The sequence below is a fragment of the Neophocaena asiaeorientalis genome, unplaced genomic scaffold, assembly GCF_003031525.2.
Source record: "Neophocaena asiaeorientalis asiaeorientalis breed wild unplaced genomic scaffold, Neophocaena_asiaeorientalis_V1.1 scaffold946, whole genome shotgun sequence".
Lineage (NCBI taxonomy): Eukaryota > Metazoa > Chordata > Mammalia > Artiodactyla > Phocoenidae > Neophocaena > Neophocaena asiaeorientalis.
In genome coordinates this window covers 2,169,686-2,194,663 of record NW_020175049.1, presented here as the reverse complement: position 1 = coordinate 2,194,663, position 24,978 = coordinate 2,169,686, and the positions used below count along the sequence as shown (strand labels likewise).

General features: G+C 38.3%; 1 protein-coding gene across 2 annotated transcripts in view; it reads right to left on the bottom strand.

Moving 5' to 3' along the window:
- Positions 1–453: 453 nt before the first annotated feature.
- The window catches only part of SYTL2 (synaptotagmin like 2), a 101,916-nt gene continuing 77,391 nt past the window's right edge, over positions 454–24,978 (bottom strand). The window contains exons 9-20 of one of the 2 annotated variants that reach the window (XM_024763610.1): positions 23,049–23,150; positions 21,025–21,078; positions 19,737–19,784; positions 16,198–16,292; positions 13,198–13,317; positions 11,711–11,880; positions 10,499–10,601; positions 8,322–8,492; positions 6,251–6,329; positions 4,427–4,526; positions 2,539–2,744; positions 454–1,701 (exon numbers count right to left, since the gene is read on the bottom strand). In XM_024763610.1, the coding sequence (XP_024619378.1) occupies positions 1,556–1,701; positions 2,539–2,744; positions 4,427–4,526; positions 6,251–6,329; positions 8,322–8,492; positions 10,499–10,601; positions 11,711–11,880; positions 13,198–13,317; positions 16,198–16,292; positions 19,737–19,784; positions 21,025–21,078; positions 23,049–23,150 (1,394 nt within the window). In that variant the 3' untranslated portion in view covers positions 454–1,555. The remainder of the gene's footprint in view (positions 1,702–2,538; positions 2,745–4,426; positions 4,527–6,250; positions 6,330–8,321; positions 8,493–10,498; positions 10,602–11,710; positions 11,881–13,197; positions 13,318–16,197; positions 16,293–19,736; positions 19,785–21,024; positions 21,079–23,048; positions 23,151–24,978) is intronic. The other variant, XM_024763612.1, reaches the window with a different exon arrangement.

Sequence of the window (24,978 nt, the reverse complement as noted above, 5' to 3'; positions counted from 1 at the left end):
ATTGCGGTGGCTTCTCTTGTTGTGGAGCACAGGCTCTAGGCAAGCGGGCTTCAGTAGTTGTGGCACATGGGCTCAGTAGTTGTAGCTCGCGGGCTCAGTAGTTGTGGCTCACGGGCTGTAGAGCACAGGCTCAGCAGTTGTGGTGCATGGGCTTAGTTGCTCCACGGCATGTGGGATCTTCCCGGACCAGGGCTCGAACCCGAGTCTCCTGCATTGGCAGGTGGATTCTTAACCACTGCGCCACCAGGGAAGTCCCTCAACTACTTTTTAAAAATAAAAGTTCTACTCTTAATAACACAGCTGAAGCTTCCCATTTAGAGGAAAATGATGCCCAGAGTTGCAGTAAAGACTCTGGAGAAATATTAGCCCAAAAGTTCTTTAGCCTTGCTAGGGAATTTAGATTTTAGGGTTCTCAACATAAAGTATTTCATTTAAAACAAGAAGTAAGATTAATTTGACAATTAAATCATATAATAATTTATTCTAAGGGTTTTTACAAAATACTTTATGAAAATTATACAGACACAGGAAGTACAGTATAATTTAACAATTTACATTCTAATTAAAACTTTGTTGCAAGGCATGTCTGAGACCACTCTCATGCTCTTTTCATATAGTAGAGTTATAAGAAAAACAGAATCTCATATATGCAAGGTTTTTGTTTTATATACGGCACTCTATTACAAAATACAGGCTTGAGACTTACCTTAGGAGAAAATTAAGCCCAAAACTAAATTCCACCTATGGCCAGTGGGTGGCACCAAAGCACATTTGGGACTTTAACACTGGGAAAAGGGAAAGTCTCTCAAGGCAAAAAATATACGCAGTAAATATAGTCTCATTGCCCTAACATGGAATTCCATTTTCAATAGAGATTACAGAGTAAATAGTTTTCTTATGAACAAATTCTTCATCATCACTGATATTCTGCCTTTTTTTCCCCCTCGCAGGAGTATCTTTCAGTCACTCTTCTACAAACCAACATTTCTTCAGTTCATGCAAGGGTTTTCAATGACCAAGTAGCAGGCCCTTCTAACTGTAGCACAAAACTGTGGTTTGAAACACGTGGTGGTGGGACTTCCCTGGTGGTCCAGCGGGTAAGACTCCACGCTTCCAGTACAGGGGGCGTGGGTTCGATCCCTGGTCGGGGAATTAAGATCCGACAAGCCTTGTGGCACAGCCAAAAAATGAAAAAAAAAAAAAAAGAAAGAAACACATGATGGCAAATTGGAAAACTCTTTTCATTAACAACACCCCACATTTAATTATTTTTGGCAGCTTTTTCTTTGAAGCAGCAGCAATGGTTTGATTTTCTTAACTTTCTCAAACATCTTCTTTAATGTTGGAGTCACAAACACATTACATGTTTTGTTATCATTTAAGTCTCTTGGGCCTTGTAACCAAAGAAGTACATGCAGGTTGACTTTAACATGCTGTGTAGCATTTGTTATGGCAATAGATAGAAGGTGAGGATCTCTGTCTACATAGTAACATTTTTAAGATCAGATTCCACGTATTTAGTCGTTTTCAGTGGAGGAGCCAGTGGACTTTGGGTTCACTTGGAAATCTTGGCAATCAACAGCATTCTAAGAGGCAGGGTTGCTTCAATCCAAGTGTTGGGGGAATTTACCATCTTTTCCCAGAGAGCAACTTCCTCTGAAGTAGAGTCCATCCAATCCACTTCAGTACCATAGCTTTTCCCTGGAAAAAAAGGGAAGCTTTGCATTTAGAAAGGAATAGCTCATTGGGAAAAAACTGAGTCATTCCCTAATTATAATCACCAATGGAAACAGCTAGGAAGAGTTTTAACATCACCAGGAGGGCAGAGAAAGAACTGTTTAACCATCTGAGATATCCAATAATGGGACCCACCACAACTGGGATTATTCTCATTACTCTCAGAGTAATGATTTCTCTTCACATCCATATAAAAGTTAGATGAGAATCTGTCAGGTGCATAAGGGGATAGTAGGGAGGATTCCAGCACTGGGTTGGAAGTGACAGTAGGTGATCTCTAGGGAAGTGTGGTTACAGCTTTAGTGTCTAACAGACTCGATTTTGAATCCTGGCTCTGCCACTTATTAGCTCTGTTTCTTAATTTCTTGGAACATCAGTTTCTCTGGGGCTAACATTAGAAACAACTCATAGAACTGCTGTGAGGATTAAATGAAATAATGCAAATAAAGCACTTAGTACAGTGATCAGTGCTCCATAAATATTAGTTACTATTATTATGCAAAGCACACTTTTAGCCATGAAGGGCCATAAATGTTTTTTCAGGAAAGAGTAGTGATGAAGGCTTTTCTGGTTTCCCCCACAATAACTTAAGCTCTGTGTGGACAGACATTGCATCCCGTTAATCTTTGTATCCAGAGTACTTGGCACACAGCCTGACATTCCTTCACTCATTCATTTCATTATACTTAACAGAAACAATATCTGTTTTCATTAGGAAGAAGCAAAACAACAAACCAACCAATCTCTAGTGTCTCCAGAAGCATTTGACTCATGGAGAATTAAAAATGTAACAAATGTTACCTGTTCCAAAGCCAATCCGAAGACCTCCCAAAAACTGGTTGCTTAATTTGTAATGGTCCCAGACAGTAAGCTCGACACAGGCTTCCGTCAGGTCCTCAGGCCTGAACCCATCATACACCATGGTGTGGTTGAAGACAGGGTTGGTGGTTTTCCCCACAGCTCTTGTCTTCTGGCGACTTTTCCTACTTGTATCTGGAAGGATGGTACTACGAAAGGAAATATTGTGAGAGCATTTTAATAAGACAGTAAACTCATGCTTTCAGTGTGCTTCAGCTACTGGGGATTGGCGAGAGGAAATGGAAGAAAAAAAGAGTGTAGAGAGATGGTGATGGTGATGGCGATGGTGGGACATCCTGCAGAAAGACTCTCTGCACCAGAGTGGACCACACTTGCTTGGAATCCTGACTCTGCCACTTAGTGGCTGTGTAGTATAGGAAACTGACTTAACCTCTTAGACACTTGCTTCCTCATCTATAAAATGGGAATGGTGATGCCTACCTCAAAAGGTTAATATTAGAATTACATATTAAGCAAACAACTTAGTTCAGTACCTGCACTTAGTGCTTACTATGTAGCAATTGTTTGAGGATTCCTCTAAAATCTATTCCTGATTATCTGTGATAGCCTAAGAAATCAGTCTTGTACAGAACTGCAAAAGAAGAGAAACCTCTCCAATTTGCTAGATTTGACTTTGGGAATGAATTATATTACATATTTGCAATTATTTATATTTACTTTATGGTAATAAGTGAAATTAATTTAAGCTACCATGTCTCTTGTGCAGACAAGAAGGGCCGGGACTAGTCTTGGAATGGGAGACTGACCTGAGCTGAAAAACTTATCAGTTGACATCTATGAAGAACATGTATAGGGAAAATCATAAATAAGGTCATATAAACTTAAATAGCTACAATTGGTCTTCTGGTAGAATCTATATAGATAAAATTAGTCAGAGAGAGTAAGGACAGCACAATAATATCTGTTTAGTTAAGACGCCAAGCATTTATATTACAAAAGAGAAAAAGGTTGCAACTTAAAAACCCAAATTGTCTTAAACTCTTATGAGCTAATTATTAGTATGGGTCTATTTAGCAAATAACTTCCCAGATATCTACAGACTGATGCAAAAGGCCTTTTGCAAATGGGCCACAAAACAGATGCTCCATAAAGGATCCAAGAGTTGTGGCATCACCATTAGCCATTTCATAAACTCTTTAGTATTGAATATTGTCCTCATCAGATGTATCTCCTAGAAGACATTACGTATCTGAGTATGTGATCTCTGGTTTCGATTGTATATATTCCCTCTTATCTTTATGATTTTAAAACTAAATGAAGTACTTCCCTGGTGGTGCAGTGGTTAAGAATCGCCTGCCAATGCAGGGGACACAGGACACAGGTTCAATGCCTGGTCCGGAAAGATCCCACATGCTGCGGAACAACTAAGCCCGTGCACCACAACTACTGAGCCTGTGCTCTAGAGCCCGCAAGCCACAACTACTGAGCCTGTGTGCCGCAACTACTGAGGCCCACGCGCCTGGAGTCCGTGCTCCGCAACAAGAGAAGCCACGGCAATGAGAAGCCCGCGCACCACAAAGAAGAGTAGTCCCCACTCACGGCAACTAGAGAAAGCCCGCACGTAGCAGCGAAGACCCAATGCAGCCAAAAATAAATAAATTTATTTTAAAAACCCAAAAAGCAAAAAACTAAATGAAGCCTTGGAGAGGGTTCATGTCAAAGATCCCTCTAGCTCAAGTCGCCACTGTCTCAAGTTATTTTATTTATACTACGAATGATGACTTTCAGCATCACAGATACAGAAAAGTAAAACCAAGCAGCGAAGGCCAGGCTATTGTAGAACTGAGGGTGGAGTTATCAATGCTGTTACCATTTAACAAAAGAATTTAGATGGCTGCCCCTTAGCAGTGGTAGATCAAGGCATTCCTTCACCCAGATGTGCACTTCTCCAGTTGTAGGAAGCTTTTTACCTGTAACAGAAAAAAGAGAGAGAAAATGAAATTCCACTGCCATTCCTCTCTTGGCAGTACTGCATCCAAAGATGCCAACCTAAAAATGGTCTGACATAGCGATGCTAGTGTTTGATCATATGATCCTAATTGATTATATCTGTTCTTAACTATATCTTTCATAGTCTGGCTGTACTGAGCTCAGATAGCTCTATGAAAATAATTGATTCTAAGTACAGAGTATTACATCATTCTTTTTGGGTTTTGCTTAGCTCAATGAGATCAATTATAGATATTAGGTATGTGAATCATCCACAGTTATATTCAAAACTACTCAGTGAAATGCGTATACCTTTCAAATATTAATACCAATATCAATCGGTGCTGATAGGAGGCATTTTAAACATATTTGAGTATAGAGTAAACGAAACAGGTACTGGTTAAGGTATAGTCACTCTTCTTGTTAAAAGTAGTTACAAATTTTATAGGACTATTGTATAGACACACATAACAGCCAGTATCATGGACAGGGAATTACTGAGAAGTTGGCTTAGTCTGAAGTTGTTGTCTAGGTTGGGTGCACATGGGTGGAGGAATACTACCGTATATTTCTGGATGGGTGGGCCCAATCAGTCAACCAACCAGTATTTAATGAGCATCTATTATGTGCTCAGCCCTATGCTAGGAATGTCACTGGACATACAAGGAATACAGGAAATCTATGTCCTTGGGAGATGTTTACAGTTAAGCTAGAGAGAGAAAATCAATAAAAACTATAAAAATGTAATATAAGAATGAAATGCAAAGTTATTACTGTAATGTTCTAGAAGATGATGTGATCAGTGAGAGTAAAAACATTCAGGAAAAGCTTTAGGGAGGAGATGGGACTTCATCTAAGACTTGGATAGGCTACTGAAAGCACCTGAGTTTGCAACCCCTGATTTCAGTCCTAACATTCATATAGATGCTTAAGGAGGACAACTTGGGGAAATGTGTGGGAAATGAGAGGGGGGTTAGCACACATTTCCTGACAGTCTCTTGCTCCTTAACTGTGCTGGAGAACTGAGGCCTTAACATCAAGGATGCAATTAAAAATTTTGAAGAAAAAGCTTTCTCCCCTAATGAGACCTTGAGAGTAGAGGACAAATGAGCTCTAATTTCTTAGGGGCTTCATATGAATTCTCCCAATTCCCACCTATGGGGGAAAAAAACACACCAGTTCCATTTGTATCACAGCACTATACGGGAAAGGCCATTCACGCTGTGGAGATACAAACTTTTGGGAGAGTGAGGTAAAAGTTGAAACAAGGGCTGTAAGCTGGACTGAAAAAAGAAATGAGAATTTTTCTCATAGAAACAGAAAATACAATGGTGGTTACCAGGAAGGGGAACCTGGAGGGAAGGGGAAGAAGGGAATTGTGGTTTAATGGGTATAGAGTTTCAGATATACAAGATGAAAAAGTCCAGAGATCTGCTTCTCAACATTGTAAATATACTCAACACTACTAATGGTACACTTAAAAACGGTTAAGAAAAATTTTATATTATGTGTTTTTACCACAATAAAAAAAAAGAAAATTTTGTAGTTTACAACTGTGGATTGACTCATTCGGTCTATACGATTACTAAATTAGTAAGTTTATTTAGGGCTTCACCTTTGAAAAAATCATAGAACTCAAAGAAATCCTTGAAGAGGGGAGACATAAGGTTAAGGACATAAATCTGGACAGAAAATCACTACATACCAGGCATTGGCTCTGGGACATACTGGAGAGCTAACTTCATTTCACCTCTGTTTTCTGCTTCAAAGGCAACTGGTGCTGTCTGGAAAATGAAGGAATGTCAGCAGGTATGAAACACAAACCATTTACCCTGTTTGTTGGTGCTCTGTTATGGGACCATATCTGCCTCATTTCTCGGATTAGGTATCACTCATGAGTGCCCTGGATTAAAATTTCCCTCCTCATCAGAGCTAGACTGTTGCTTTTATATTGTGTATCTTTGTGGGGTACCCAGAAAACATTTCAAGGCCTTTAGTTCAGAGAAATCAGAATGGCTTTCTTGGAGGCAGGAGAGGTGTTCTGGGATTCTTTGGTTTTTATAGAAACACATACATTTTTTCAGTCATTCAGCCAGCACATAAAACAACTTATTTGTATTCTCTTTCTTTGAAGGAGTAAGAAGAGTCGTGGGGGGGGGTGGGGAACAAATATTACATTTTCAAAGCTGCATTAACCTAATTATTTTAGACCAAATGAGGAGATGCCTGTAATAATAACAAAGACTGAACAATAATTTTAAAACATATCTATTATAAGAGAGAGAGAGTTCTACTTTCAAATTATGGTCTTTCAGAGCCTTATTTCCAAAACATGGCTACATGTCAGAAACATAAGGGAAGTTAGTTAAAAATGAGATGCTTTTGACAACTTCTGAGGAATTCTCATCCAGCAAGTCATGGGTAGACCTAGAAATAAGTGCTTCAGGTGATTCTGATGTGATATTTTGGAACCGTTTCTTAAGTGGAACTGTTTTATTGTGTAGATACTCAATAATAGTTTGTATTAATTGTATGCATCACTTGCAGCTATGATGGACTAGCTGGGATCACACCAATCCTCCCGATGAGGATAAAAAAAAAAAGAAAAACTGGATTAAAAGAATCTATCTGAAGGTGATGAAGAATTATTTCGTTAGACAGGACTCAAATGGACAAGATGTTGGAGCCTGACATTCTCTGCTTTCCACTTTGAGGCATTAGCTGATTTTCGAGTAGTGCCAGTTGAGAGCACAACGAGCCTAGCAGAAAGAGACTCAGAAGCTGAGCAGGGCTTCTCACAGTGCTGGGGAGGCAAAAACTGGCCAGCTAAGGAGAGATGGTCTCAGAAAATACTCTAGACCAGTAGTTCTCAAAGTATGGTCTCCAGGCCGGCAGCATCAGCAATGCCTGGGAATTTGTTAGAAATGCCTATTCTTGGGCCAGATCTTACCAAAACAGAAATCCTCGGAACAGGGCCAGAAATCTATGTTTTAATAAGTCCTTCAGGTGAATTGGATACATGCTAAAATTTGAGTACTACCTAGGCTTTCAGTTGCAACCCATGAAAGGCCACAGTCTAGGAATATGGGCAAAGAAAAACTAGATCAGACCATGTGGAAGCTGAACCCCAGCTTCTAGTCAGTTCATTACCAGACTAGATTAAGGCGGTGTGTCCCTATTCTGTGTGTCAGATGCAAAAGTAAACCCTCTCAAATTATCCCTAGAATTTTTTATATGCAATGTCCAGCACACAATAAAAAATGAACAGGCATATCAGAACAAAGGACCAAATGACCAAACTAAGATAAAAAATTAGGTAAGAGGGACTCACAAACGTTTAAGATATTGGAGTTTTCAGATACACACTTTAAATAACTTTGATTAATAAATTCATAAAGATAATGTGAAGATGGAGAATTTTAGCAGAGAAATGGAATCTATAAAAAAGAATGAAGTGAAAATGTAAATCTGAAAAGTATAATTGAGGACCTGTAGCTGGGTGTAACAGCAGATTAGACACAGCAGATAAGAAAATTATTGAACTAAAAGATAGGTTAGCCAAAAATAGCCAGCCCAAAGAATAGAGAGGAGAAAAAAAAAGAATAGAAAATATAGAAAAGAGCATAAGAAACATATGGGACAGAGTGAAAAGACATAATGATCCCAAACTATGGGTAAGCATTCTGAATGAAAACGCAATTATACAGCAGCTCTCTCCTGTATCCTAGGCCCCAAACCAACCAACCAACAAACCAAACAAAAAACTCTGCACTTACCTTCCGCTTTAGAGGGTACCACTTCAATTGTTTATTCTGTTTGTTATCCCAGTCCCAAGTTTCCAAATCAAGTTCCACTTCCCCTAGAAAACTATTGCGCTTAAATGTATCTCGATGCCAAACAGACAGGTTCAGTTTCTGTGTCTTTAAGATTTGCCTGTCGATTTTATACTGCAGTTCAAAGAAGGAAATTAAAGCGGTAAATAATGTTATTTTATGCCAAAGTTATGACATAGAGATGAAGAAAAAATTCATCTGTGTAGATCAGATTTTCTCATCTGTTAGGTTTCAAGTCTCAAGAATATTGCAAAGTCATCTTATTCTAAGTGTCTTGTTTCAAAGAGCTCAAATTCATCTTTCACAAAAGCTCATTTTTCTTTCCCCCTCTGGAAAAGCAAATGATGGCTCAAATATCATAGCCGGTAATAGCTCTCTAAAAACAAAAGCCAATTATTCAATTTTTACTGGATGTTTTTAGTTCTAACTAGATATAACGTAAATCAAATTCAGTCTAAAAATACAAATGAAGTTTAATCCAATGGTCTGTTTTCTACCTAAGGACAAAGTATTTTTTTTAATAGACTTTATTTTTTAGAGCAGTTCTAGATTCACACAAAATTGAAAGTACAGAAGATTTCCCATATATCACCTGTCCCATATACATACAACCTCTCCCACCATTATCCTGCAAGGACAAGATATTTTTCAACCTGTTTTTTTTGGCATGCTAATAGTTTTAATCTAAAATGTAGTCAATCCTTGATTATATATAATCATGGAAGGGATAATAGTCTTTCTAATCTAAAAATAATCTCTATTTGGCTTTATGATATACTACTTGACTGTCCATTTTGGTTGTAGCAGACTTGCCTTTCTCTGAGTTTACCATTTAAACTAGCTGGCTTTTCCTGAGTATAGGGTTGAAGTAGCTGACCTAGAAATAGCTAGGGTTCTGAAGTATACCATAGTCAAGTCATAATTAAAAACTTGCTACAGACAATTCACCCATGGATGACTGAGGGTTAATTTAATGTTGCTCCTTTTCTCAGAGGATAACCAAATACTTGGACAGAATTTTCAGAAAGAGGGAATGAATAATCCTTCTCATATTTGTAGTTTTAAATAATCTGTTACTCATGACTAAGGCAGCATAATAAAGTTTGAAGGAAAAAGGAATATGGGCATTTGAGCCAGGCATATTCTTCATTAGTCTATCCATCCATCTATCCTTCCATCTACAAACATTTTTTAAGTACCTATACCAGACACTGTGCTAAGAGCCAGCATTCACTAAGTGTTTAATGCATACTAATTACTTCATACATATTGGTAGGTAGGTACTATTCTTATCTCGCTTTTGCAGATCTGAAGTGTAGATGGGTTAAATCATTTGTGTAAGGGTATGCAGTTTACAAGCAACACAGAGTTGGTCCCTGCCCTCATGGAACTTACAATTAAACCAGTAGTTAAAGTGCTGAATGTTAACACAGCCTATTGTAAAACAAGGAGACTGAGGCAGCAGACAGCAGGGAAACTTAGGGGTTAAGGACAGCTTCTCATAGGAAGAGGCATTTCAGGCTGTGGGAAGTAGTTATGGACAGAATGTGGGGAAGAATATCCCAGTCTGAAGGAACAGAAAGTCCCAGCAGTGTGAGAAAATGTAGTTCCTCCAAAGAACAGAAAGGAATCAGGCTGACCTGAAGAAAGACTATGAAAGTGGAATGATGAAGCTGGAGCTCAGGTTATCAAGGGAGTGGTATGCGTGTTAAGATGGGTGTACTTGACCCTAAGAATAATGGGAATCCTCAAATATTTTAAGCAAAGAAATAACATGATCAGAATTAGGCTTTTATAAGATTGTTTTGGCAGCAATGCTCAACTTTATCAGCTGTGTATCCTTGAGCAAGTTCCTTTATTTCTCTAAGCTTCATTTGCCTCATCTGTGAGACGCAGATAATACTATCCCCCTGGCAGGGTATGGAGGACATGCATGAGATAATGCATACAACAGTCATGGTGTATCATCTCATACAAAGCAGATTCTCAGAAAATGGTTATTCATTTCCTTCTCTCTTGGTGACTGACTTCCTCTGTAGAGACACTACCCAAGATGACATGGCCTTTTAAATGCATAGGTCACCATTTAGGATTTTCCTAGATAGAGAGGTCATAGATACCCGCAGTATCTCATTATACACAGGATTCAACGTTTTCTTCACTACAAGCGTTTTCTTCTTGCCCATTTTGCCCTTGTCTGGTAACAGATAAGTCTTTACATATCTAAAAAGAGAATTGAACAGACAAGAAGGTCAGCGAAAATAAAAGTGATGTGTCTAAACTCCATTTTAAAAAATGCACTGGAAATTGATAGAAATAATTATTTCATGACACTAGGAAAAGCAGTATGTAGTAAATGCTCTCACCAACACCTTTACGCTTAAGCTTTTAAAGTGATTTCAGTGGAATTGATAATTTTATATTGTTTTGAAGATTTTTAAGGGATATTTCCTGAATTCCTTTCTTCCTTTGACCTTAACTAATGTGGGGCAGGGGGAAGACGACAGACCTCTAACGAGATGCTTAATTCTACTGGCTAGTTTCCTATTAAGAAAAGGCTTTGATGCTTGCAGAATTAAAAAAGTTTTTGTGACTGTCTTTTGAAAAAAATAATCTGGTACATACCTAATCAAGCCATATGAATGTTAAAAAAAAAAAAAGAAGAAAAAGAAAAAACAACAAAAAGGCTATTAAGCCCAGTGCCTTTTAGGATTGGGCTTATGCTAGCAAAATAATTAAGAATCAGACTTCTGCATAGGGATAAGTAGGGAATACCATTCAACTTTGTAACTAAACTGAAATGCAATTAAACCTGTGATTTCAAAGATGAGTTGGTAATTCCCCCTAAAGTTCTATAGAATATAATTTAAATACGGAAACTACCTTATTCTAGAATCTTAACTATTTCTGCACTGCAGAGCATTATAAAGTATGTCCCACGTGTCCCTAATCCTAGAGAAAGTCTGAAAGTGTGTGGAGAGAGACTGGGGCTCAATCCATCATTCCTCATTTTGCTGCTGAATTTATGTAAACAGTCTCTTATCTTCTCTGTCCCTTGTTTCCTTATCTGTAAAAAGAAGGAATCAGGACAAAAAGACCTCAAAGGTCCCTTCCAACTTGAAACGTTTTGTGCTTCTCTGATATTTTTATAATTTAGTAGGTTTGGCATATGAATCTATAAAGTAAACAGCATTTCCCCCCAACTTTTTTTCCCAAACGTTCCTTTTAATACAGTCACACACATACCCTCCCTTCAATTACTTTCTTTCCTTCCCAATTTCTATAAGATTAAGGGCAACTAAGAGAAAATAGTGACTCCAAAATGTACTTACGGGTCCGAACGCTGTTTTTTAATATCTGCTGCTGCTAAGTCTTTACACTGGGCCACAAACACATGCAACTCCTCCAGTGAGTCCACATAGTCGATTGCAAACTGAATATTTCCCTTCACTTCCAGATTGCCAAAGTCTCCACTATAAACACTCATCACACTGCCGCTCACCTGAAAGCGTCGGAAACACGCAGTGTTTGTCTCTATCTCATTCTTGAACCCAACACAAGGATCATGGATGTAATCTTTGCTTGCCATTATTTCTCTAGTTTGCACATAAAAGCAGTTAATTTAATATGGCATCAAAAAAGCATACCAACACAGGCAACCTGACATGATATACATGACATGATGACTAGTGTTTAACAAAAATTGCCTCTAAGAGACATAGATGAAAAGTGAAATGCAAAGTTTTTTAGATGCTGACTCATTTCAAAGCAGGGTGATTTTATGGTAGGGGGCATTCAGAGTTCCATTTTTAGGCATGCTTAGAGTTTAAAGTGTTAAAGAAAGAGGATGTGAGAAACCTCAGGCACACAAATCACAGTGACACATTGCTCTATCAAATTTCCAAGGCACTAAAAAGGAATTTTACTATGTTACCCATCCGCTGAACCTAAGAAAATGCTTACTGAGCCATACACTTTTAGAGGTCAGGAAGGGCAGAAAATGGATGATTGATGAAGGAAGTTTAAAGCCTTCCCAAGGCCATATATTTGATTGTCATCAGCAGAAATTCAATTTAAATAGATTTTTTTACAAAGAGTTTGAAAAATGCAAGGCTAGTAAGAATTTAAGCACAGATCTATCATTTGTTTAGCATACCTGGTGAGATATGTGCACGTGTATATATATATCAGAGATATTTGGATAAGTGTCTGCGGACATATTTACGTATATATTTCTACACACATCTTACATGCACACACAAAACTTCCTCACTTTATGAAAGTTCTAGGTAAAGTCAAATTCTCTAAATCAAATCTGAGCAACTACACTTAGGGAGCTTTCCTTTGAAAACTCCATTCTGAATCCCTCTATGGGGCAAAGAATCGCCTCTCCTATTCTTTTATGTGAATCAGTACTTTCATTCATCAGAATAAAAGTCTTGCTAAAAGACAGGTACAATTCTATACCTGCACACAGTATATAAAAGCATATCAGATATAAGCATACTTTGTGGTAGTTACCCCATTTGTTGCACAGAAAAATTTAGTGGTTCATTTTGTTGGTAATTTAGGTTTATTTTTTAAGTACTTACATCCAAAAAACCATATTTATTTATTTTGGATATGAATTCTCTTGTGATTAAAACAGAGAAAAAGGAAGATTTGGCTAGCCAGAAGCCAACTGTGGGTTAGAGAAAAAGCTCTCATGCCCCTGGAACCTGAGAAATACAACAAAAGGTCCTTTTACAGTAGCAGGAGCATGGTGGAGCAAGGTTCGCAGAAGCAGAGGGATATTAACATGAAGCCTTTGTTTACATACAGAAGACAAGGACGTCATGCCAGAGGAGCTGCTAAGATTGGTTAAAGAGCTCGGGCTCTTCTTGTGTCTGCTGAGCTGGTAACTGCCTTCTGATGTTGTATCTGTTTCTCTGTCATCACTCTACAAAACATCATACAATATATACAAAATTTAAATTCAGAATGAGTCAAGATCAAAATCTGTTTAGATAAAGATAATATCTTGGTATCCCACTGATCTATGACATTTTCCAAGGTCAAAGTGCTAACTGCCAAGGAATGGTATTCAAGACGGGGTGGGTGGTCTGCCTTGGACCTCATCGTAGGAGGCGAGCAGTGGTTAGGTACTGAAATAACAAAGCGATTTGTTTCACCTACAAGGTGGCCCCAAGGTGCATTCTCTTAATATTATACATTCGTATTGCTTGGAAAACTTTGTTGATACATATGAGAAATTAACTTTACCTAGACAATAAATGGTCTAACATTTACTATCAAATCATAAAAGGTCATGCCTCATTCCTCTCGTTAACATAGGCTTAACTTCCCTAAAAATCAATAGTGTCTCGTTTTACTTGAGACACTATTAAACTAGGGGAAACAAATGCTAATCTGATCTGTGTTTCAAGTTTTTTATACATATGTATATATGTGTGTATATATAATTTTAAACCACCTCTTAGGTATTTCTATAGTGCTATTGTGCTTATCTTTTGTGTTGCTATAGGGAAGTATACTGATTTGTACATTCTGCCCACATTAGATTTTAACAAATTAAAAAAAAAATAGCAACAACATACTTATTTTAAATATGTCCCAGGAAATATTTACCTGGGTCAAGAAAGAAAAGTGACAATAATAAATTTTATTATATTTAGATCTATAGTTTATTAGATGGTAGCTTTAGGAATTTATGCTTCAGAATGAGTTCCTTTTGGGGTTAGAGAGTTTATGGAGCAGTTCAGTGGCTCCTGGGGTTAGGGAAACACCTTTATGGAGGAGTGATTAGTTCATGCCAACATATTCCAGGGCCCATGCAATTACATGTCAATGTAACAGATGCCAATCCTAACGCAGATTAAGAAAAGGGTTAAAAAATTATGATTTATATGGATGAGAAAAGAATCCTTCCTCAAGGGTGAAAAAAAATCCATACATTTTTCATGTCTCTATTATCATACTCCCTTCCCACATGCTTACAGACCATTTCTCCCTATCATAGCCGTAATACATTCTACCTGGTACATCAGAGCATTAGTGATTACTGGAAGGATAGGACCTTGTCTTGATGACCTGGAACACTGATTTTCATAAAGCTGGTACTCAACAAATGTGACTGACACTAAGCCTCAAAGGGACAGTAGACAAAGAAGCAATGTCTGATTTCATCCCACTTCCTTTAACATTCAGTCCAACCCCAGGTACTTTGAAAGGTAAAATGATGCAGCTTAATTTGGTATCTCTGATGTACAAACTCAAACAATTTGGACTGTCTTTTGTGTGGAGCAAGTGAGGCAGCAGGTTAAAACTGAAGGGAGGAGAAAAATAAAAAATCAGGCCAATCAGGTATCATTGGCCTCTCAAATTATTAGATGGTTCATTCATATGACCAACAAATACCAAAGCATATCTACAAAGGTATAAAACCATAGGAACTCCATGAGGTGCCTATGCCGGCTTCCAGCTAATGAGTTAGTTTCAAAGAATGAGTGATTCTTTCCAAAGGAACTGTAATGTGGGCTCTTAAGCAAATGCAAGGGCTGAATACTTGCAGATATAGTTCATCTAAGGCTCAAGAGTAGATAGAACGGTGCCCAGGCGGTGGGGGAGGAGGGATGTAATTTATATATTGTCCAGAGCTTTCCTTACACTCCATCTACTAAGAGAACACTTAAGGATGAAGCTTTTATTTCGCCATTAAAAATCAGACCAAAACTGCAAACGGGAACAGCTAACATTAAGGTACTCTGTGACAGCACTGTGCTATGTGTTTTCCCTGCACTATCTCACTGACCCCTCACAATCTAATGAGGTAGGTACTAGGAAAGCACTCAGGGAAGCTAAGGAAATTGTCCATAATCACGTAACAAATAAGTAGCATGGCCAGAACTGGGAGTGCCTAACCTCAAAGCTCAGGCTCCTAACTAGCTGGTGGCAAGAACATGGAATCTTAGTTAAGTCACAGGACCTGAGTTCAAATCCTAGATCTACTTTTTAGTAGCTGTTGGATTTGGGGAAAGTTATTTAACCTCTGTGAGGCTCTTTCTTCTTTTATAAAACGGAGAAATTTGTACCTACCACACTCTGTTTGTGAGAGTTAGACATCAGAGCGAATATCAAGTGCCTGGTACTTACTAGGTACCAAATGAATAATAGGTAATAGTCATGTTCTTACTTGAGACAGTAGGTATAGTAGTTAATAGCACGGGGGTCGGATCTGGGCTCCAGTGCTGGTTTAACCCCTTTCTAGCTGAGTGAGGTTACCTTACCTCTCTTACTCTCAGTTTTCTCATCTGTAATATCTGGGGATAATGATGGTGCCCACCTCCCAGGGTTAATGGAGGATTAAATGAGATAATGTACGTAAAGTGCTTACCCCCAGTTGATATCCTTAAAGTTTGCTATGTCACTGTTACTTTACTATTTTAACATATGCTTTCAAGCTAGTCATGCTACCTAGACTTAGCTTTCACAAATCAACTGTACTCTAAACTACAGAGGAGCTCATGCCAACATTTTTCTGCTGGATTTCTTATTTTGTACCCACTTTGAAACAAAAGTCACATTCCCAAATCTATGCACTTTGACTTCACCACCAATAAGAGTTACTGTATGAGTCAAATGAGATGTGCCTTGCCTTGTTCCAGGACTAACAACACTACCTCTATTGACATGAGAGGCAAAGGTCAGTCCTGCTGACCTCTTCGGTCTCTGCTATGGCTGAATACAGACACACCAACCTTGGCATAGCAAATCCACCTATTTGGTTCCATTTTTCGGAAGGTACAAAAGCCAAACTTGCCTCATCTTGGAGAAATGCTGGAACAGACTTGCTCATCCTTTTGAGTTTGTCAGGGTGGGAAAACTGATTATCAGGTTGTGAAGGCACTGTGGAAACTAAACAGTAGCATTTCCATTCAAAATTATCCTCACAGTTGTCAGACAAACATAAGGCATAAGTTGAAAACACACTTTTCTTTCGTCTATGAACAGAGATGTTTTTGTAAATTGGTTAAATGAATAGTAGTTCACATGCACAGGACCATAAGGTAAGCAACATGCAGTTATAGAGAGAGAACTAGCAAGGAGTTGAACCAAATAGAAAACAAAAATTTAAAAACCACTAGGTTTACTGGACTGCAGGACCGGATTTGAATTACACTGAAACCTACAACCAATGTGAATTGGTTTTAACTGATATTTTTTCACATTAGAGCTTTGAACCACAAGATCTGTACTTTATTGGTTCATCTCCTTGAGATATATTTCATTTTTAACATGCTGCAGGCTGAAAAACTATTTCATCAGATAGCAAGGATCTTTGTACACAACTCAATCATAGAAGTTTTCTGGCTATTGAGTGTCTAAAAGGAGGTTGGTTTCTTTAGTGATTGCTGGGATTACCTGTAAGAGTGTTTCGCCTTCAGAAAGTCGTGAAAGACTACAATTTCAAAACGAATTATTTTTTGAAAATGGAAATTATTTAGATACCTTTCAATTCAGAGAGTTTTCAATAGACATATCCCAAGGCAAGTCTGAATGGTTCAATTTAAGATACTCTAAGAATTTACTATGAAAATGTAGCATATGGTTTCTTTCTGATACAGTAAGTATGTGTGTGGAAGTCACAATAAGATGATGAATTCGCTTCCTCGTTTGTGTAACTCTAGTTAGAAAACTTTCTTCTTCTTTGCCTAAGAATGACAATGTCTAAGCTTTTCTTATGGTGAATCAGAGCTTCTATACTGAATGGCTTAATATTTTTCAAGGCACTTAGAACAGTGTCTGGCACATATTAGGCCTTATATAAATATCTGCTAAACAAATAAACATTATCTGATAGGAAATCTTTAAATTATCTTTTCAGTGTGATATAAATATACTGACTTGACTTTCTCATTGAAAGAGATACCAGGAAAACAGATAAATAAAAATCAAATTGTATTTCTACATATAACTCAAAAGGCCCAAATTTAGTCCTGAGCATTAGCTAAATTCATCTTTAGTTAAAAGAAATCTAATGAAGGAAGACAGAAACTTGAACTACACATATTAAATATTTGCTCATTCACATAATAGTTCTCACCTAGCTTTAGGCTCACAAATGCATCAAAATACATTTATGGTGTCTCACAAGATGAGACCTACTTTAATTACTTCCCATTAAACAATAACACATGTGTGTGTGTATTCAGGTGACTTATACTGAAGCAGTATAAAAGTAGATCCCGCAAGGGCACAATGTAGCCCAATGAGTATGTAAAACTTTTTTTATCATAACACTACTCCCTATTATTTTCAAAAGTATGTATCTGTTACTCAAATGTAGTCAGTTTTACACTTATTGGGCTTTAGTTATTTGTGTTTTGATCATGCTTTTCATTTTGTCTTGTGGTAAGAATACACTCTTTACTAGAGAAAAGGAATAACCCCAGCCCAGACATTAAGAGTCATCTTGGAAAAGATCACAAAAAAGAGAAATTAATTTACCCAGAATTTAGCACACGATTAGCCTATTTCCCTTGACCAATAACTAAGCTAATTAGGAGGTCACATATGAAGACACAGACATATAGGCATACACTGTCTATGCCTATGTTTTGTTTTCACTCCTCAAGTTAAATGTTGAACAAAACACAGAAAGATAAACTAGCATGCCCAAACTTAAGTATTCAGTTGCCAGTTCAAAAGCAACTGGAAAAGCCTCTTTACCCAACACCCCTGAGGGACAGAAGTCTTGTTTCCTCTGCAGCAGCCGGACAGAGAACACACACCAAGGGCTGAAGCCTGGATTGCCTTCTTTCCTAGGTGGTTCTTAAGAATTTGTCAGGTCATGTGCCAAAGCTCAGCTCCTTCATCTCTGGCAGGAGAACCTCATGAGCAAAGTTTCAGATTTCAGATGAGATGTCACAGCTTTCAAGCACCAGCACTTCTCTACCTAATGGCTCCTTCCTTTGGCTGCTCTTCTCTTTAAGAACCATCAGCACATCCAAAGACTGTTGGGAAACTGTTATTAAAAATTATGTGGACTCCTGAGGGCAGGTGTGTGTATCATTATCTTCAACCCTCCAGCGCCTAGGATTGTGAAACCACCTCAAACAGGGACGTCAAGAAGACACACATGCATATCTGCATGCTTTGCTAGCCTCCACAAACACCTTTTTAATGCACCATTTGTACTCAAGACAATAGTCACAGTTAAGAACAGCAGTCTTAAGATTGAACAGAAAATGGTAAATAATCATTATCTTTTCTTCATGGTGGATATTAATTACTTGATGCAGAATAGCTACCACAAGTGTACATACATTTCTTTCTTTTTTTAAAATTGAAATATAGTTGACATACAATATTATGTTGTGTACTAATAACTTTACATTTGCGTATAAAATGATCACCATAAGTCTAGCAACCATCTGTCCCTATACAAAGTTATCACAATATTATCGGCCATATTCCTTATGCTGTATATTACATCCCCACAGCTTTTTTATTTTATAACTTAACCTTTTAAGGTTAAGTTATAAAATAAACTTAACCTTTTCCCACCCACCATGCCCCCCAGCAACCATCCGTTTGTTCTCTATATCTTTGAGTTTGCGTTTTGTTTTGTATTTTTAGATTCCACATATAAGTGAGATCGTATGGTATTTGTCTTTCTCTGACTTATTTCACTTAGCATAATACCCCCTAGATCCAACTATGTTGTCACATACATTTACGACTTGAGATTCAGATGTTCACTTGCTTTATATTGAACTATACTAGAGTTTAGTTATGAACCTCAGAGCTTAAACCCTGTGCATTATAAAATTTGCTCCTATAGATAACGTAGAGAGGCATATATGACCATACTACATACTAGTCGTCAAAGTACAGTTCTTTCTTAGGTCCAGGTACATTATAAATTGCTTCATGTCTATAGCCTTGCGTAAAGGCCATAAGAGATCCAGTACTCCAGACCATACTGCAACATAAAAGCCAAGTGATATTAGAAGGTGCCAACTTCATTTTAAGTAAAGATTCAAAAAGCAGAGAGACTGGCAAAAGTATAACAGTACTGAGCAATAACGTGTGTATGTATAATACATACACATATGAATATGTAAAAATTCTAAATATATATAACTATCCCTCAGTGGAATCATGAATTAATCTTTCAACACAGATAGTAGTAAAATATTTTTAATAAAACCCTTGTCAGAATGAAATAGTTTTGTAAGCTGCAAGAGTTTAGTATAATAATAAATGCTACATTAATGGGGTTAGTTATTTCAGCACATTTAACACCATGTAGAGCGGCAACATTCAGTCATTTGTGAGAAAGATCCTGCTACTCACTTCCTGGAATGCATTCATTTGTATCTGGTTCCTGATCTGCTTTTTGATCTACTCAGAAGAGCAACATTGAGAATAAATACCATTTTAACAGAAAGATGAAAGAGACACGAAAATAAAGCTCAAATGTCAGTTTCACTACTAAGACTGCAGAATACATCTGACAGTTTTTCAGCTTGCTTTCCTCCATTCCCCAGTGCAATTCTTCATTAGCCTCTTTGAGGTCTCCTGTTCAAGTAAATAGCCAACATCCACCACAGGAGACGTGCAGTGTCTTTCCTCTCACTCAATAAGCCACAGCATGGAAAATGGAACGAGCACTGTGCTAGGAGTGGTGAAGCTGAGATGCCCGTCCCCACCCTCCCACTGACTGACGAGCTACAAGAGCTCAGACAGATCACCTAATTTCTCAGAGCTTTTCTCATCTGTAAGATGAAGATAAAAATCACTGCCCCACCTCCTTCAGTGAGGAGGTTGTAAACATATAATGAGAAAGACAAAACGATTACATAAAAGTAAGGAATGACCTTTGAAGAGCTCTGTTGCTGCATTTTACATGAGAAAGCTCAGTTAATATACATTTTTATCATTATAGTGCAGGCAACTTAGAAAACAAAATTCTAGCATACAAGTATAAATTATATTTATGTTTGCATAAATGCTGAACCATAAAAATCAGACTCATTTCCATCCCTCCCACCACTATTACCCTATTCATTTTATAACCGAACCAAGTAACACCTGATCCATTGACAAGCTGCAAGACCTTCTGGCTCCTAAAAATTCAGAATCAGTTAATTTCACCCTTGGTCTATACTTAGTTAAGCAGAGGCAGGATCTCCACTCTTGTTCTGGGACCCTTTCCTTTGACCTTAAATCTTTACCAGTTATACCTAGAGAGATCTAAATGCTGAGACTTGAGAATCAAATATAGGAATAACTTAACCCAGGAACCCACTCCACTCTCCCTGCCTTCACAAGGAGTTTTGCAAGTCAGAGTAGCAAAAATCTGTTCATACCCATAGAAATACAATTTCCTATTTTTAAAAACCCTCGCTTCCCAAGGGTCTCTGATGAGATCCTCACAACAGTATCACCAGCAGAAACCTTAAGAATACAAGCAGTATTAAATGCACCAAGTCAGAACCATTTTATAATAACTTAGGCACAATTCATCACATAGCAGCAAATGACGTTCTTCTATTTCTCTAACAGCTGCATCCCGGTGACTGCCCAAACCATCCCAGAACCTAATACACAGACAGACATGCAAATACATAAAGATATTTACCATCTTCAGCACTACGCACTAATTCTTCTGGCAGATTATCTACTTTTGCTTGATCTGTGCAGGAGAAATTAACAAATGGTTAACACGACTGACCCTTGCCGAGAAAGAACAGTGAGATTGTCCCTGGAAGCCCCCGGAGTTGGAAGCAATTAGTCAAGATGCGGTGAGGGGTGCAACCAAGATGTCTTCCCCAAAATACTTTCCCTTTAGATTAGCTAGTTGAGCCAGTGCCATAGCGGGAGCTCCCATTTCAGCCCCGATGCAGCTTACATCAGCACACTGCTGCACACGGACTCCCAAGGGTTAGAGGGTTAGCTCAGAGCAAGCAATCGGCTGGCAGCAGGAGAAAGCACAGGGCTGCAACAGCCTCTTTATTCTTCTGGAAAGGGTAAGATGCTAGCCATGACTAACACCTTCTCAAACCCACGGTCATTAACAAATATTTCTGTGCGTGCATCATCATTTGTGTATGCCTCTGGGAGCCTTGCTTGGGAAGTCAACTGAAGAGATGTAACTGGGGACCAGCTGCTAAGTGGAATCTTGGCAGGCTCGTGTGAGAGTGGGTATCGGTATTTGGAAAGGAGCATGCAGGAATACCCGTCAGCTGATGGTGTTTTTTATTTTAACTCTACGCATTCCTGAGTACTTTAAAGCTGCACCATGGAAATAGCCACGTGCTTCTCAGGCAAGAGGTCTGCCAAATTGGACAATTGTTGCTGAGTTTTGGGGTTTGTTTTTTTTTTTTCCCTCAGGGTCCATCACTAACATCAGGAAGAACAATCAGGGCTGTCCAACAAAGGACCGGACTCGCCTTCTCTGGAAGCATTCAGGCGGATGTGGGGGGTTGGCCACCTGTTAAGGGGGCTTTAGAGGGAATTCCTGCACTGGGGGGGAGTTTGGAATGGGTGACCTTCAAGGTCCCTTCCAACCCTGAGATTCCAAGATCTTTGGTAGGGTGAGGACTGCATTCCAAACTGGGACTCTACTGCCCCCAGAGCCCTGAAAATCTCTGAATTTTAAGAATTGTTTAGTGGCGTAGTTTTTTCTTTTTTAAAATCTGAGTTTTCAGTCTCAATCGCAGATGCGTAAAAATATTCTAAACATGACAATGGTCAATTTTAATCATATGAGTTTGGCAGTGGTTAACTTGCACTCAGTAAGTTTTCGCATGACCATCTGTAATCCCAGGGGTGCATTTTAGCTTAAAAATATTAAGAACAAAACCCCAAGAAGTCACAATCTCTAAGGCCCTATATACATTATGCTGTATGTTAGTACTCTAGAAATCCTTCACCAGTTAAAGCAGCAGCCAGTGGGGAATAGTGTGCCTGAAGTGTTGCATGTCAGACAGCCTTTGGGCTTATAATTCCACTATCCAAAAGAAATGCATGAAAAGGGATAAAAGAGAAAGCGAAGTCCTTGAAGCCAGGGACTAATTCATCTCTATATCATGCAAAAATTCATCAGACATCCAACACTGTCATATGTAACACGGTCTCTTCATAAATGCTCTTGTTAACAGCCTGTTGATTTTGAGTCCCAGCTCTGCTGTATGATAGGAAGCAAACTACTTTACCTCTGTGAACTTCACTTTCCTCATCTGTAAAATGGGAGTAACAATTTGTCCCTCACAGGGTTGCCTATGCCAGTTAAACGGGAAAGTGCATGTAAAACACTTAGCCAAGTCCTGGCACACAGTGTTCAATCAATGTTAGCTATTACCACTAGAACCACTAGCTACCACAGTCTTTTAAAACTCACTGTACTTGAATAAACACTCAAACTGGGATTCTTCAAGGAAACCTAGTACTCTAGTAACCAAACCTCACGCGTTATTTTAAAAGCAAAGTTCCAGCCACTTTAGGCTGAGCCTGTTCAGCTCACTTGGGAAAAGTTATTCTCATCTGTTAACCCCCCTTTAGGGTTTTCAGTGCACAACAGCATGCAGTGAGGCCACAGAAGAGCACATACGCATTTTTAAGCTGAGACGGGGGCATGAACAGTGGGGCAAACTTTATTCTCACTTGATGAATCTGATGCAACATCTTCTAGACTTTTGGAAGGCATTTTCCTAGCAGCACTCCTTTCCAAAGTTTTCAAAACAGGACTGGGTTCTTCTCCTGAACCTGTTGCAAGACAAAACCGATGAATACTGCACAAAAGAAAAAAGAAAACAACCAAACTCTTAATAATCAACGGACACTGAAATGGTAGGTTGAAAGGAGGCATTATGCCGTAAGCCTCGATACTTTTATTCACGCTATGAAGCACTCCAACAGAAGAAAATAAAATTTCTCCACTAAAGAATATTAGTATATTCTTTAACTAACTTTCCTGGTCAAGAAATATTTGTAAGCATAAATGATACAGAAACAAGATTAACAAGATTCCCACATTAACAGAAATGTGCTCTCTTAGTCTTTTACACCTCTATTTTAGGCACATCATTTGTTCTGTGCCAGACTTTGAATCTTTCCCCTTCACTTCTAGCTTTTGAAGACAGCCACAAAATGGTTTTACGAGCATTAAAATAATTAGCTGAAAACCATAGAAGGCAGGATTCAGATGTTTTAACATCTGTGTATAATTGGGTACACAGATGGGTGAATTCTCCAGATCAACAAATGTAGGCTTTTTGGGTTTCATGAACTGGTGAAATTTCCAACAAAATGTTGGGTAATGACATGAGGTAGTCAACTTTTTATTTTACTAAGGCATTTGTGTGTGTGTGGGGGGGGAGGTCTCTATTATCTACTAATGCCTTTATTTTATAAAAGGAAAGGCATTTTAGGACCACAAGGGGAAAAAAAAAGGAAGAAAAAGCGCATAACCGCAGAATAAGAACAGTTCTTTAAATACATCTAATCTTATAAAAGTTTTTCTCTAGATAGTCCTTAATTGTTCCATTTTGACAGTGGAAACTCCATCATGGATAAGCCCTGGTCTGAGTACTCTCATTCATCACTGTTGTAGTCTCAGTGACTAGAACAGTGGCTGGCAACAGGCACTTCGAAAATGTTTGCTAAATCAACGAATGATTCCATTAATGAGTCGATGAATTTGGGAACTACTTCTCTAGACAATACTTTCCTGAAATGCATCCCAGTTCTGCCCAATGTTAATAGGCATTCTCCAGTAAATGGATCCTAAGATGAATTAGATTTGGGACACTCTGTGTTCAAACTTAAATGGTTTCTTACTGCAGACCTTCTTAGTGACTTTAATATGCTTTAGTGTACTAATCACGTGCGCGATCTCCCAGCATTCCCTCCCCCTTTTTAAGGGAACATACTGAGGTATTGGTTGGTTAAGAGCTCAGCCACAAGTCAAACATGTTAGGCTGCTCATCAAAATTATGGTGCCTTGTTGTCAGGTTCTTCCCTACTCTCACTCCACCCCCACCCATTTATTTAAAAAATAGTAATTTAGGTTAGAAGATACAAAACTATGTACTATTTTATACCTCCTACTTGGCTTATAAGTTTAAAATATCTTCTCTGGGCTCTGTCTGTCTGGGTGGTTATTTATATTGATTATTTCTTTTTTAGATAGGCTTTTTTGCTGTTCAATCAGTTATGCTGGTATACTTTAACACAGCCATATACATTAAGCAATAGTCTGTAAAGTAAGTGCAAATTTACAAGCCCTTCACCTCCTATAGGTCAATTTGGCCTAGTAACTCATGGGGTAGCTTAGTAAAAGTCTACTTCAACAAGTTTAAGATGTTGCCTTAACGCTCTTGCATATGTCTGGTTTGAGAGACTGGTATTTCATTTTCCTTTTCTCACTAGTTATAAATGTTAAAGGGGCTTCAGCTTGATTACTTAGGATTAAAGGTGGATTCTTTGGTCAGTTTTCAATAATAGGCCCCACAGCTACTTGCAAAGGAGCCCAAACCTCACAAATCAGCCACTCAGTAAAGCTCATTTGTTCTCATTGAGACTGAAGGGAGCC